Source organism: Crocodylus porosus, unplaced genomic scaffold, assembly GCF_001723895.1.
Source record: "Crocodylus porosus isolate Cpor-Errol unplaced genomic scaffold, CroPor_comp1, whole genome shotgun sequence".
NCBI lineage: Eukaryota > Metazoa > Chordata > Crocodylia > Crocodylidae > Crocodylus > Crocodylus porosus.
The window spans coordinates 49,699,472-49,713,823 of record NW_017728949.1 but is presented as its reverse complement, the minus strand read 5'-3'; the positions used below and the strand labels follow the sequence as shown (position 1 = coordinate 49,713,823).

At 40.1% G+C, this 14,352-nt stretch overlaps 1 protein-coding gene across 2 annotated transcripts in view; it reads right to left on the bottom strand.

Moving 5' to 3' along the window:
* Nucleotides 1–274: 274 nt before the first annotated feature.
* The window catches only part of IFIH1 (interferon induced with helicase C domain 1), a 46,903-nt gene continuing 32,825 nt past the window's right edge, over nucleotides 275–14,352 (bottom strand). For both annotated transcript variants that reach the window (XM_019554494.1, XM_019554492.1), the window contains exons 7-15: nucleotides 13,783–13,899; nucleotides 12,879–13,002; nucleotides 12,515–12,766; nucleotides 10,947–11,203; nucleotides 5,055–5,204; nucleotides 2,843–3,004; nucleotides 1,770–1,960; nucleotides 568–661; nucleotides 275–479 (exon numbers count right to left, since the gene is read on the bottom strand). In XM_019554494.1, coding sequence (XP_019410039.1) covers nucleotides 297–479; nucleotides 568–661; nucleotides 1,770–1,960; nucleotides 2,843–3,004; nucleotides 5,055–5,204; nucleotides 10,947–11,203; nucleotides 12,515–12,766; nucleotides 12,879–13,002; nucleotides 13,783–13,899 — 1,530 coding nt within the window. In that variant the 3' untranslated portion in view covers nucleotides 275–296. The remainder of the gene's footprint in view (nucleotides 480–567; nucleotides 662–1,769; nucleotides 1,961–2,842; nucleotides 3,005–5,054; nucleotides 5,205–10,946; nucleotides 11,204–12,514; nucleotides 12,767–12,878; nucleotides 13,003–13,782; nucleotides 13,900–14,352) is intronic.

Here is a 14,352-nt window from a genome sequence, read left to right as displayed (position 1 = left end):
TTTCATTCATTCGCTGGATTCTGGTATATAGGGAGGGAAGTTTGTCCCCTGAGTTCACAAAAGCCTGGATCTATTAAGGCTTTCCTTTTCTTACTCCAAGCCACCACAAAAGCACAAACACCTTTCCTTCTCCCCAGTGACGTCCCAGTTTTATTGCACTTGGGAGTTTCCAGTTTTAAAGATACAAGACAGGAGCTTTTCCTGAAAAGATAAACAAACCAGGAGCCTGTGATCACAGCAGTAAAAATAATGCTTCAGGTTAAAATTAAACTGAGTGTACATTTGTGAACAAAACCTTAGTCTTCATCGCTGGAAACAAAGTGGTCTGCATAGTCAAAATCAGGGAAGCTAATTGGCAGCTCTCCCCATTTCTTGTAAAGTTGATTTGAGGTTTTTTTATCTTTGTATCTGACCACGAGATTTTTGATTTTCAAGCAAGGAAGGTCAAGCCCTCGGTGCACCATCATATTTCCCCAAGCCTGAAGAATTGAAGAAAAGCATCTGTTAGCAAAAATAATTAGACAGATACCTTTTGGCACTACAGAGAATGAGGAAACACACACTTACTTGCCCACAATCTTTGCAGATAATTTCACCATTTGTTTGGTAATCAGCATGTTTTTCTCGCAGTGTTCTATTTTCTCTTGTATAATAAAGGTCCCTGAAAATGGACATGAAATATCAATTAGATGGGGTTATTCTCTCTCAAAGAGGTGGTCTTAAATAGTATATTCTGAGAGTTCAACTCCTAAAGAAAATCTAGTCTGCAAGCATGGTAGCAGAACTACTGTCTGACTTTTGGACATGTGCAAGTGTAGGAGAGAATGCAAGGACACTTTGTCACCACTCTGCAAGGACAAGATGCTACAAACTGCGTGCTGTGTGCTCCCCAGAGTGCAGGGTCTACCCTCTGATAGCTCTTAAGAGGCAGAGAAGATATGGCTCACTGTCTCCCTCTACCATGGCCAAGGCTCATCACCTTTAAGGGGGACCATTCCGCACACTTATAAATAATGATGTAGCTATAATACTTCCTCTGCATATCACAGAGCTCCTGGAGAAATGGTGCTGATAAGCAGCATTTCCTCATTAACTTTCCCCAAACGTTCTTGCAATGGAAACTGAAACTGAAATATCTCAAACAAAGGTGACTTTAGAAGGAGATTGTAGTGTGGGGTGAAGTCTGATGTATAACTATCCCTCTGTTAAAAACAATTACAATTTCTTTTGTGTAGTTAAAATGAAACATTTTTAATAATCTCTCAATTACAGTATTAACAAAGTGCAGTACAGATCGCCTGCTCATAGCGTAGCACTTGTGGGTGTCCAGTGCTAAATGTTTAAGAAAAGTCTAAACAGTGTACAGGTCTGTGTGCAGAGGACCCTGAGATTCACGTTGTCTTCAACTTGCAGCACTTGATTACTGACAGCACTGTTAAATACATGCAGTGTGTACAAGGTAGCCGAGTTAGCTCTGCTTGTGGAAACTATCTTTTGCACTTCTTGATACTTCATCCCCTAGTTGGCCCTGAATCAGAGCTCAGTGTGGTCTTGTCCCGTCAGCATCTCAGCGGCAAAAAATGTAAGCCAAGTGTAACTGAAAAGGTACTGAAACGTCTCTTACTTGCCAATAGCAGAATTTGGGTCATACCCTCCTTTTTTTCATGATATTACCACTTTTTGTTATTATGCAATGCCCAGAGTGCTGCTCTGCCCTCATACCAACAGGTTTCTACCTAAATGAGAATATGTAGTTTAATAATACTTACTGGAACTCCTTTTTAACATTGACATGATGCATGCTTTCAATAACTTGTATATCTTCTCCAGAGCATACTAGTTTGCCACAGTTTTTGCAAAGGAATGTGATTAATGATGGATTTTCCTTGTATATCTTACGCTGCTCTCTCTTTGCTTTCATTTTTATTTCCATTATACTTTGCATCTGAAACCCCTGAATCTAGAAATAGAAGGATAAGAACATTGTCCTATTTATGAATCTCCTGCTGTAGCTTCAGTAGAAAAAAAGATTTATTGCCAAGTTTACCTCGAAAACCTCAGATATGTATGTGGAAAATAGATTCTGGGAACTGACACTATTAAAGGGACACAGTCAAATTATAAATCATATTTCTTTAATGGTGTGTCTGAATTATTAATTGTATCTCCCAAACCAAAAGTGCTCAACCCCTGGCCCACAGGCAAATCCAGTCTATGGAGCGGTGTCATTCAGTCCATGGGGCTCCCCAAACGTCTGGAAATTTGGTGGCAAGGGAGCAGTGGCAGTGTTAATTGTTGTTCATGAGCTGCCGAAGTCCAGAGAGCCCTGTAGGCTGGATAATGTGGCCCTGCATGCCAGCATGTGGCGGGACCCAGGTGCACAGGGTTGGACCTAGGCACACAGTGTTGCACCCATGGACTGACCTTACATGGTATCTGGCTCATTAACTGATCCTACACCACAGATTGGAGGACCTTTGGCCCCTGGGACCAAAGGACTGGGTGCCATTGTCCTAAATGGATTGTAACAGATGATTGGAGGAAAAATGCTTTTCTCTAGTTTTTCAGTTACTTTGCTTTTTTCATTTGATGACGTTCTGTCTAGTCTTTGTATAGAGCTTTCTTATATCAAGTGGGTAGAGAAAGGCTTTAAATAAAAAGAACACAGAAAAGTGGCTATAAAACAGTAAATATTGACAGAAGGTTTCAAAGCCAAATAGGGTATGCAATAATATTTTTAACTCCTTTAAAAAAAAAAAGTTTCACTGTTCGTTTTAGGATTCAAGTATGTAACAGAGATCTGTTCCTACTTACAGGGCAAAGGATGAGTCAGAAATCATACCTTGTTTACATATTCCTCCTGTGGCATCCTTTGGACACGTTGGATGGCTTTATACATCATTTGCTCACGAAATATATTGACATTTTCACGTTCAGCAGCTCCTGATCCACCTGATGCCACCAGTACGTAGGTGCTCTCATCAGCTCGGGCTCGTCCACGAGCCTGCAGTTTTCAAGAGAAATGGGATAATAAATACTGCAGAGCCGTCTGTGGTGTTATTGCATATGTTTTCTGTAACAAAAGGTATTCCATGTTCCTTACGTGAAGCATCCCAGTGAAACATTCCTTTAATTAAGTGTTCTTGTTTAAGAAACATTCCAATGCCCTATGCTGCCTCTGCAGTACTATTAAAAATAAGAGGCAGTGTCAATACACATTATGCTGCTAAAAGGATTTTGGAATCATGAGATAAATCTTTGAAACTTAAAACCCAAACTGTATCTTCAACATATTCTTGCACTCACAAATCACATAGAATCATAGAAGAGTAAGATAGAAGAGACCTCTACAAGTCCTCTAGTCCAATTCCCTTCTTTAAGCAGGATTATCACTATCCAAACCTTTCCCTATAAATCTTTGTCTAACCTATTACTAAAACTACAGTTCACTCTGTCATGTAACCATAAGGCATACATAGCAGCCTAACCTGCCACAAGCAAAGCAGGTTTTCTGGCTAGACAAAGCCTTGCCTGGGATGATATAGTTGAGGCTGGTCCTGCCTAGAGCATGGGGTTGGATTAGATGACCTCCTGAGGTCCCTTCCAACCCTAATTTTCTGTGATTCTAAGCAGGAGAACAATAGTGGCAGGTGTTCTGCTGCTTCCAGTGTTGTTAAAATATGCTTAAGAGTTCCAAAGAAAAAGGGCCATGTCCCCACTCCCCACCCTCCCTGGGAAGGCAAAACCCCCCACAGTCCCTACCAGTCTGACCATATGGTAACATCCTTACTGATCCCAAATGTGGCAATAGTTCTGACCCTGAGCAGAGAAGCAAGACCCTCTAGCCAGGAACCTCCGGGGTTTAGTTCAAATAGGAGCACTGGTACAAGCCAGTCAAAATCCCCAGCCTTACCTGCCACCAACACCCAATGCTTCTGAACAAGATGGAAAACGTATAGGAACAGAAGGTGACAAGTATTTCTTCCTGGACCCTTGCAGCAACCAACAAAGCCCAGAAGCATTGGAAATACTTATTGCAGAGCACAGGCATAGCTATGCCTAGATCTTCCCTGACCAACACTTATCCAACTTCTTCTTGAACACCTCCAATGATGGAGATTTCACAACTTCCCTAAGTCTACTGCCTCGTTGTTCTAACAGTGAAGAAGTTTATCCTGATATCCAATCTTAACCTACTTTGCTGCAAATTCAAGCTATTGGTCTGTACCCTGTTCTCTGTAGCAAGGGAGAGTCCTTCATGGCAGCCCTTTAGATATTTGAAGCCTGCTATTATTTCTCCTCTTAAGTGCCTTTTCTACAAGCTGAGCATCCTTCAACCTCTCCTTGTATGGCTTGCCTTCCAAAACCTTTACCATTGTTGTTGCCTTCCTCTGGACCCTCTCTAATTTTTCCATGTCTTTTTTAATATGTGAAGACCAAAACTTCACACAATATTCTAGATGAAGCCTAACCAGTGAGGAGTAAAGAGGCATTATCACCTTCCATGTCTTGCATCTAATACTCCTATTACATAAGAATGTAAGTGCTGTACTGGGTCAGACCAATGGTCCTTCTAGCCTACTACCCTGTTTCAGATAGTGGCAGAAGTGAATACTACAGAGATATCTGGTTCAATACTCTCCCGCTAGAGTGATGTATCTACTTATCAATACCCTCCTTGGTATCCACCATTTATTGGTAAATGAGTACAAGCGAAAAGATCTCATGACATTAATACAAAGGGTAGGAACACTACTCTGAGGCCCTCTCTTCAAATACAGTATCTCTAACTACCTTCCTCACTCATGTCCAAGGCTTCTAAGGTTTCCTCCAAATCCCATTCATGTGATTCGCTATTGCTATTAAACTGTGCTCTGAAAATAGAGCTGTCAATGAACGTATTGCTCCACAGTAACCCTCTCATCCTCCCTCTAACAGAGGAAGGTTGTGTTGGGTTTCACATGCCACAATAAGAATTATCGGCCTTATTAAAAATATATCCAAATATGTAAACCATAATAATAAAGAAAGACCCACATGGCATACTGACATACCTGCACCATAGCAATTTCATTGGTGACGAGACCATAGCGGATAACAATGTTACATTCCTTGATATCCAGACCTTCCTCAGCCACAGTAGTAGCAATAAGTAAGTTTATATTTCCAGCACGAAATTTACTGATGACTTCTCTTTGTTCGTTCTGTGAAAATAATGTTTAAAAATTCATTATTTTAGCTTTCAGCACCTAAATTCTAACTTTCCTTTTTAAAAACATATTTAATGAATTATGGTCAACATTTTCAACCTTGCTTACCTAATATTAGGCACCCCATCTCAACCTGTGATCCTAATTCACTGGCTGTCAGGTTCTTTGTTCTGTTGCTAACAGGAGAATATAAGCATACACACAGTATAAACAGGCCCCTATTTTCAAATGAATATAGAATCGTAGAAATATAGAATTGTAGAAATGTGGGGCTGGAAGGGATCTTAGGATGTCATTTAAATAAAAAAACCCTGATCAATGCAGGAACACCTTTGTCTAAACCAAATCAGACAAATGTATGTTTAACCCACTGATTTTCAACCAGGGTACTTTTAAATCCTTTCAAGGGTGCTGCAGGTACCATGCTAAGTTAGCATTGTCAGTGTGCAAACAAGTTTCATTAGACAAACTCAGAAATTTCAAACAGGAATTAATATTGTTAAAAAAAAACCCTAAAAAACCAAACCCCCTTTCTAACCGGTTGTGGTTTTTGGAGTTTTTACATCAAAGATTGAGTAAAAATGAAGAGATGGCATTTTCTGAGGCGTGCCTTGAATCTAAAAAAGGTTGAGAACCATTTAGGTAATCACTTTGATTATTTAACCAGGGTGGTCTACACAAGACAGGCTACAGCAACATAGGTCATTGCTATGGTGACGTAGTATTGGCGGGCATGAACCACGATGCTGCCATTTCTGTGCAGTAGCAATGAGACACCATGCAGTATCTCATTGCTACTGCACAGAAATGTTACTGCATGGTGTCTCATTGCTATTGTGCAGTAGGGTCGGAAACAACCTGAGCAGCACCAGGACTGCTCAGTACCAGTGGTTACTATGCAGTCATTTACGCAGTTGGACGCAACTGTCTGGTGCATGTGTAGACGCCCCCCCAGTGTCACAGTTAGAAAGTTCTTCCTAATATATAACCTGAGTATATAACCTAATATTGAACCTTCTGGCGGGTGGTTGAGGACTAGAACAGACTGCAAAATCTCAACTGCTCAATTCATCTGGCAACAATATTGATTGCAAATGGGTATTTAGGCCTAAAGGGTTTTTTTTTAGTGTCTTAAGAAACAATAATATTTTAATGTTTATAGTCCTCTTCCTGAAAAAGAAATAACACAGTGGGTGCGTCTACATGAGACACTGTCACTGTAGTGACGAGCTATGTCGACGAAGCTCGTCATTACAATGACGTAATATCAGCAGACACAAACTGTGAAGCTGACACTATGTTACCATAGTTTATTGTTATGGCAATGTAGCATCTAAAAGTGACCGTGCACCGCCAAGACTGCGTAGTAGTGGTGGGTACTACACAGTCATTTAGTACTTGCGCTAAATGACTGTGCAGTACCAAATGCGCAGTCATGGTCACATGTAGATGTGCCCAGTGAGTCTATACTGAAAAAAAAATGGAATAATGACTAGGTGTTTAAAGCAAAATAGGCTTGTGTGCAGAGACAGGCATTTTTCATAGTCCGGACATATCTTTTCTACTTGCTGTGTTCTATTTGGAGGCTACCAAAGAATTAGTCAGAATTTGCTCTGTCAGCTGTGCACCACATTTTACTGATATTAAAAAAACAGGAATATTTCTACAAGGGAACAATTCTTAACATCTTTTTAAACTAAGAAGTTTTGATGTCAATGAATTACGTCTAAGAAGTAAACCACACCATTTTTTTTAAGTGCTGAAATTACAGTCTCTTTGGGAACTAGAGCAGGCATACAAGAGGGGAGTTTACCAAATCAAAGTATTTAATTTTGAATAATTTTTGCTGTGGAGAAAGAAAGGTCAACAAACAAAACAGCATTAAGTAGACCTGGTTGAGTGATTTTTTGTGAATAAAATTAATTGTGAATTTTGGCAATTTCTCATTCAATAATTATCCAGCCATAGTGTAAAGCATATGGACTTACGCAAATGAAGTAAACAGCAATGCAAGGAAAAGATAGAAGTCAGTAATATTCAAAGTTGTTCCTTCCTTTTAATGAAATAATGTGATTTAATGTGATAATACAGAATTTTTTTACTTTTGAAAATGCAAAAGTTAAACTATATTAAAAAGAAAAACAGTCCACTAAATCAGATTAGTACCAGGATATACAAAGGGACCAGTACTGCTGTGACTTAAAAGTGAGGTTGTTTCATTAAACCAGTGGTGCTCAACCTCTGGCTTGTGAACCAGATCCAGCCCTCAGGGCCTTGTCATCTGGCCTACAGGGACTCCCTAATATTCTGGAAATTTGGCAGTGGAAAGCAGTGCCAGACCTGGTGTGAAGCACCAATGACATGACCCTGCATACTATATCACTTGTCTGTGGCTGGGCTAGCATGTGGGGTCACTCTACAGCCAGATCCGTTGTGCGGGGTCAGGCCAGCATGGGGCTGGATCTGCCGTCCAACACGGGGCTGGCATGCAGGATCCAGCCCACAGACTAACCCTGCAGGGCCTCATCTATAAACTCATGTGATCTTCAGGACTGGAAAGCTTAAGCACCACTACATTAAACTAATGTACAAAGATAATATAGGAAATGATTTACATCATTGATGTCAGTGTACTAAATACAAAAGCAAACAATTCAGTCTATTGTTAAAAAATGTCTTACTTACCATAAATTAAATACTAAAAAAGCAGATGTTTTCTCAACCTAATGAAAGGTATTTAAACCCAAAATCTTGCTAAGAAGACTTTTTCCAACTATTTGAGTTGGTCTAATAAAAGATATCAGATTTACCCAAATAACCTTGTCTGCCTATGTCCTTAGACAAACATGGCCACAACCTACACCCCTATACTAAAAAAAACCCATATTGCTATAGAGATGACAATTAAGTAGTAAGTTTAAGGTTCCTCCTCTACGAAATACATATCACAAGCACCCAAAACAGAGCACAACCCCATACTACATATATTATTGTTTTTTATAATGTTATTCACTTTTGCAAGGGAAACCTTGGATATGAGCCCTTGAGCATGTGATTGCTAAACAACTTGCTAATTCTGGCTATCAGCAGGCAAGGTAAGAGTGTGTCAGTTTTTCTGAAGTAACTGCCCATGAGCACTCTTACCCCATGGATTATCTTTCATTTACTGTAATGTAAAATAAGTACATGGTGTGGTTATTTGCATAGCTGATGTACTGTATTCTCTGCCCTCCTTTACCTTTAGTAACTTCTTCATGTGCATGTGCCCAGAGATTTTCCCTTCATAGGCAAACAAAAATGTCTTTTTGACACTGAGGTAACTAGTGCACAGTAAGATTTTACAGCAAAAAACTGGGAGTATGCCTGCATGGTGCAAGGCAATGCTTTGTGTACAGCTATCTGAGTTAGCTTTGCCCATGCTACTTGCTCAACTGCAAATGGTACTACCATATTTGCATGGCATTGTGCCCAGGCTGATTAGCAGGGATCCTGGTTTTCTCTGTTCAAAAATCGCAAATTCTCCAATTTAAAGAAAATAAATTTGCGAATTCTCTGATTAAAAACTCCCAAATCCATGCTTTTCCATGATTAAAATGAAATGGTACTATATGCATAGGTTTCAGTTGAACACAATATTTTATTGATATATTTATAATTTTAAAGCAAATTGGAAGCCTATTAGTGCCTCAATCACTATAATTAAATAAATTCTAAATATCTATACATTTGGGTGATTTGGGGTTAATTATGGAAAATGAGAGCTCCCACTGCCCCTTTTGCTCACCAGGATTTGGGTCCAGCTGCAGCTGTCCCCCCTCCCTCTCTAACTGCTTTGTGATGCTGAGCAGCCCTGCCCATGACATTGCCCCTCACAGCCCCGCAGCCCTGCTGGAGGAGACCCCAGCTGTCAGGGCTATGGGGCCAGGGACCCAGGTCTGCACCCCCCTGCCCCCACAGCAGTGCCAGAGCTCTGGCTGCTGCCTGCGGGAGGCAGCAGCTGCTGCAGTGGATCCCTCTCCCCCATGGGTGGCACAGCCAAAGTGCAGCCTGTGAGGGGCAGATGTTGGCTGGCTGCTGTGAGCTTGGACTCCCCACCCTGCTGCCTTCTCTATGGGACATCTGCAACCCAGCAAGCAGGACTCAGTGTAACAGGGCAGATTGGGGGTGGGCAGGGAAGCTTGTTGCCACCAGTGGGAGCTCTGTGCCCCCTGCCCCCTGCCCATCTGGTGGCAGTGAGGGGCACAACTCTATGCCACTACCCGTTTTGCTGCCAGGCAGGTAGGGGGTGCCTCACCAGGGCGGCATAGGGATTGTGGTGGCACTGAACTTTCCTGTCCTGCTCTGCCCTGCTGTGCCAGGTCTCACTTGCTGGGTAATGGAAGCCCCAGGAGGGCGGCAGGGCAGGGAGTTTGAGCCCGCAGTGGGCAGGCCACCCTGTGCACAAATCCGGGGGGCACATGCACCCCATGCTGCCTTCGGGAGTTGCCTGCAGCTCTGTCCTGTTCCCTGCCCTGCAGGTGTGCATTCTGGCCCTGGGCCTCAAGCCCCATCCAAGCTGGGCAGCAGCGCCAGCCCTGCCTAACTTCCTCCTTCGCTATGGGGGCCTCAATCCGCACCCCTCCCTCCTACTTACCTGTAGGAACTGTTCTCCAGGCTGCCTGGCAGCCACATGAATGTGTATATGCGAACATGCACATAGCACCCCCTGCTGATCGCCCTTCTCCTGCTCCCCCCAGCCCCTTGCAGATTGGAACTCTGAAAGTTTGTAAGGGAAAACACACTATTTCCTGCATCTTCCTTCTTAAAATGAGGAAATCTGGGTTTTTCTCCTTAAAATGAGAAAAATCCAGGTTTTACCACATTTTTCTGTGGCAAATTGGAAACCTGGATCCCTGTTGATTAGCAATGTTCCTCAGCAGAGCTAAACAGCAGTTAATATAATGTGAACTCAGCTATGCTGCTTCCAGCTCAGGAGTTAGCATGCACAGAGCTAGCTTAGGTGACTTTGCAGAAAGTCTACGTGGCACAAGGCAGCACTGTGAAGAGACAAGGCACTTAAAGTTCTCCACAGTTGGTGGGTCCAGCAATGCTGGGTAACCTCACCTAATTTTTTGTGTGGTAAAACTCTAATGCCTTTTCTTCACCCTGCTCTTACAATGAAATAACTAATTTGTGTCAGTTGTCCTATGGTATAAACAGACTTTTGGAAGTGAAAGCACAGCCTTAGAATTCTGATCCCCTGATCTACCTCAGAAGTGAAAAAGAGACTCATTCTCAACTGATGTATTTTAAAATAGTAACAATACTTTGTCTATCTGTACTTTTCATCTGATGATTTGAAAGCTCATTACAAAAGATTGGCATTACTCCCCCCATTCTTCAGACAGAAAAGTGAATCATGGAGAAATGAGTCTGCAGACCCAAGCAGTACATTCTTTTCCCTTCCCTCACTGCCCCCTTGCAGAGAGGACTCAGCTTGTAAACTCTTTGCCTATATAGTGCCTGGCATAATGAGGTTTCATTTTTAGTTGGCCCTTAGACACTATTAATTATCATGTTGACTGTGGCAATTAAGAGAATTAGTGATGCGCACAAGAGGCAGCTTATGTGTGAGACCAGTGGCAGATGTAGGAGTAGAACCCAAGTCTCTGCACTAATGATTTAATAACCTGCAGCTTTAAGATGTGCACAAACTTTTAATAGCCTTCTGATAATTATTTTGTTACAGTTCTGTACCTGAGTCATGGGTTTGAATTCACTGTTATGTCCAGCACCAATAAGGTAATGAGCTTTAATTCCCACTTCTTCAAATTTTGCATTGTCCTTGATCCACTGAAAAAGGGCATATGCGCTTTGTCGAGTTTTTGTGAAGATAATTCCTCTTGCTTCATCTGTCTTTGTGAACTCTTCCATTAAAGTGTTTCGCAACTTTGTTAGCTTTTCGTTCTCATATTCTGGCTTGCCAGCAATTGTTTTCAACTGTTTCCTTTTTTCTTTAAATACAGTAGATATTAATCAACAAAGCATCATGTAAATAAAAGCAGAGTGATCAGTAACTTTTCATATACTTCTCCCCTCATAGTGGCTAATTTTTCCACATAAGGAACTGTTGCACACAGTTTACTCTTTAATTACTTTGTGTTAGTTAAAAAATGTTAGCAACAAATAAAAAAAAAACACCCAAAAGAACTACACTTTATGGTGAAAATAAGCAAGGAAGCTACTTACTAATTAGATTTTCTATACGAGAATGCAAACACTACCATCATCATTTTAATATCTCCAGTATAACCAGTATTTTATACTCATATTATTTAGAAAGAAGCTTGAGAATAGCTCTCACATTTTAATACTAAAAATCTCCTATTTAAGAAATAGCAGCATTTAACATATGTGTATATTTATGGGCTGGTGACTTTGGGAAGACTGAGTCCATGCTTATTAGAATGCTCATATAAGAGAATTTCTATGTTATGAAAGAGGCTCCAGTGTTTAAAAATAAGTAAATAAATAACTCTTCAGTTCCTTATGAAGTAAAACACTATATGGAACAAAGTTACAGCTGCATGGCCTTCTATAAATATGCTTTCTGCAATACCCTGCCTTTGCAAATACAATTACTGCTTTACACAAGAGTATTAATAAAAAGATCTATCTACAGACATTATTTCATATATGCCTCTGTTGAGAACATCAACTTTTAACATTATGTGAACTACTCAACATGAAAATATTTCTGCAGTAATTATGTATTTTGACCTGGACATACTGCCTAACGCTGATACATCATTTAATGAAGTGGTTCTCAACCTCTGGCCCAGAGCCATGTCATCTGGCCTGTGGGGCTCTCCAAAAGTCTGAAAAGTGAGTCTGGCAGTGAGGGAGCAGTGGCAATGAATGCTGCCACTGCTCCTTTGCTTTCAAATTTCCAAGCCCTGTAGCCAGATGACGTGGTATGAGGGGCAAGGGCAGTGGACTTGATTCAGTGTGTGTGGGGCTACAGCCAGGGCAGCAAGCCCAATCGAGTCATGGGGGCAATCTGGTGTGTAGGGCTGGGACCACATAGTGGGATAGCCCATGGACAGATCCTGCACAGTACATCCAGCTTGCAGACCAATCTTGCACCACTCATCCAGCCCACAGCTCAGGAAGATTGGGCACCACTGCTTTCTTTAATGTACTGTACACAGCATATTGTTAAACACAGATACTTTAGAAATGACCACTATATATCAAGGTACCCAGGCAAATCAGGAGTTTGTCAGCACCTGTCATGTATTACATACCACAGGTTTCATGCTTACCATAAAACAAATTTAACAGAAATGTATCAGTTGCATCCTGTTTTGGTGCTACTGGCTCATCATCATCATCATCATCATCATCATCATCGTCATCCCTTATTTTTGCTTTCTTGCTTTTCTCCTCTTTATAGAAGTTATTGAGGTGGTTGTATGCATCGATCATTCGGATTGTGTCATTAATTTGTAAGGCATCACTGTATTTCTTCAAATGTTCTGCACAAACACGTTCTTTGCGTTTCTCTTCTTTTGCAGCTAAAAACAACAACATATAGATCACACACATCATTGTTTTTCAGTAAACAATCCTCAATATCCATGGCCATGATATTCATAGATTATATTAAAGCATTTTTTTTTAATTTACCTCTTTTCTCTTCTTTAACTACCCACTGTTCATAAGGCTGAGTTCCAAACTCAGAAGTTGCACTGAGTTGACAATAGGTATGAATCTCTTGCATGATCGCTATAATTTTTTCTTTAAAAGGGTCCTAAAAGCAAATTATTGAAAAGTCATAACACTTATAAATATCATGAAAATAGCAAAATAAAATGACCTTTTCAACTGAATATTATAAACTGTAAATTCTTAAAAACTTAACATTTTGATTTATAAAAAGCAATTGATGTTGCTCAAAATACTTCCCTATCTAAGCACTAACACCAAGGAAATGAAATGTAGTACATCATGACAATTTGTCCATAGCCTACACTATTAGCAAATTTAAAGTAATAACATATTTCATCACAGCACAATCTTAACCAAGACTCTTGCTAAATAGAAATACAAGAAACAACCTTTTGAAGAGATGTTAAAAGATTTCCATTTAAGTTGACCTTCCTTGACTCTATCCATATTAAGAAATACAGCATATCAGTAACATAGACATTCTCCCTTATATTCATTAATATATTTTCTTCTTCTACAAAAGAGTTAGTTTATCATTAGATGGGTAGAAATATCTTGGGGCCTTTTGGGGAATTTATGGCGTTCATTAAGCTATACTATCCAAAGCTGCCAGGTGGACCTGCAAGGCAACAGCATCAACCTTAAAGCCTTAACTACAGGGATTATATCTTTAAAGATCAATAATGACATCTTCTTAAGTCTCTGTGCTGTGCCTAGTTTTTTGTGATCAGACCTGAGAAAGAATGTCTTGCATTTGAAAGCTTGTCTAACTATTCTAATAAAAGATACCACCCTAAGAAAATTTTGCCTCTCTTTAAAGAGCAATGCATTTTGCTGCTAAAGCTTTACAAAATATACATACTTTTCTTTTATCATCTGCAATCACAAACTTCTTATATGGTTCCTTCACTTGATCAGTCAGCTGGGAGGCATGTTCTTCAACAGTCATTATTCTACAAGCATCAAGATTTGCACATATCTGGATAAGAGGGAGATTTTTTTAATCTTCAAATATTCTGTGAGTTATATGACATACAAGTTCAGTACATGCACATTCTTAATTTAAATACTGTGTTTCAAAATACCTGGCTTTAACTTAAGTTCAGCCTAAAAAGGCAGTATGCAATTATTGTACAGTAATGGAAAATGTCATTACTTTTTGAAAGGCATCTCAGACAAAACTAATCAAACTACTTTCTAGGCCTTTCAAATGTTAGCCCTGTACCCAGGAAAGACAGAAGCAAACAAATATGAATATGCAGTGTAAGATGCATACTGGGAAAGGAAAGATTTAAATGTGAAAAACTGGGGCATAAAAAAGAATATTTAGATAAGATAGAATAGTAAAATAAAATAAAATTGAGGAATTATAGAAATTAGAACTGGACATAGAAGTGCAAAAATAACTGGAAATGTCTTTGAGAACAGAGAT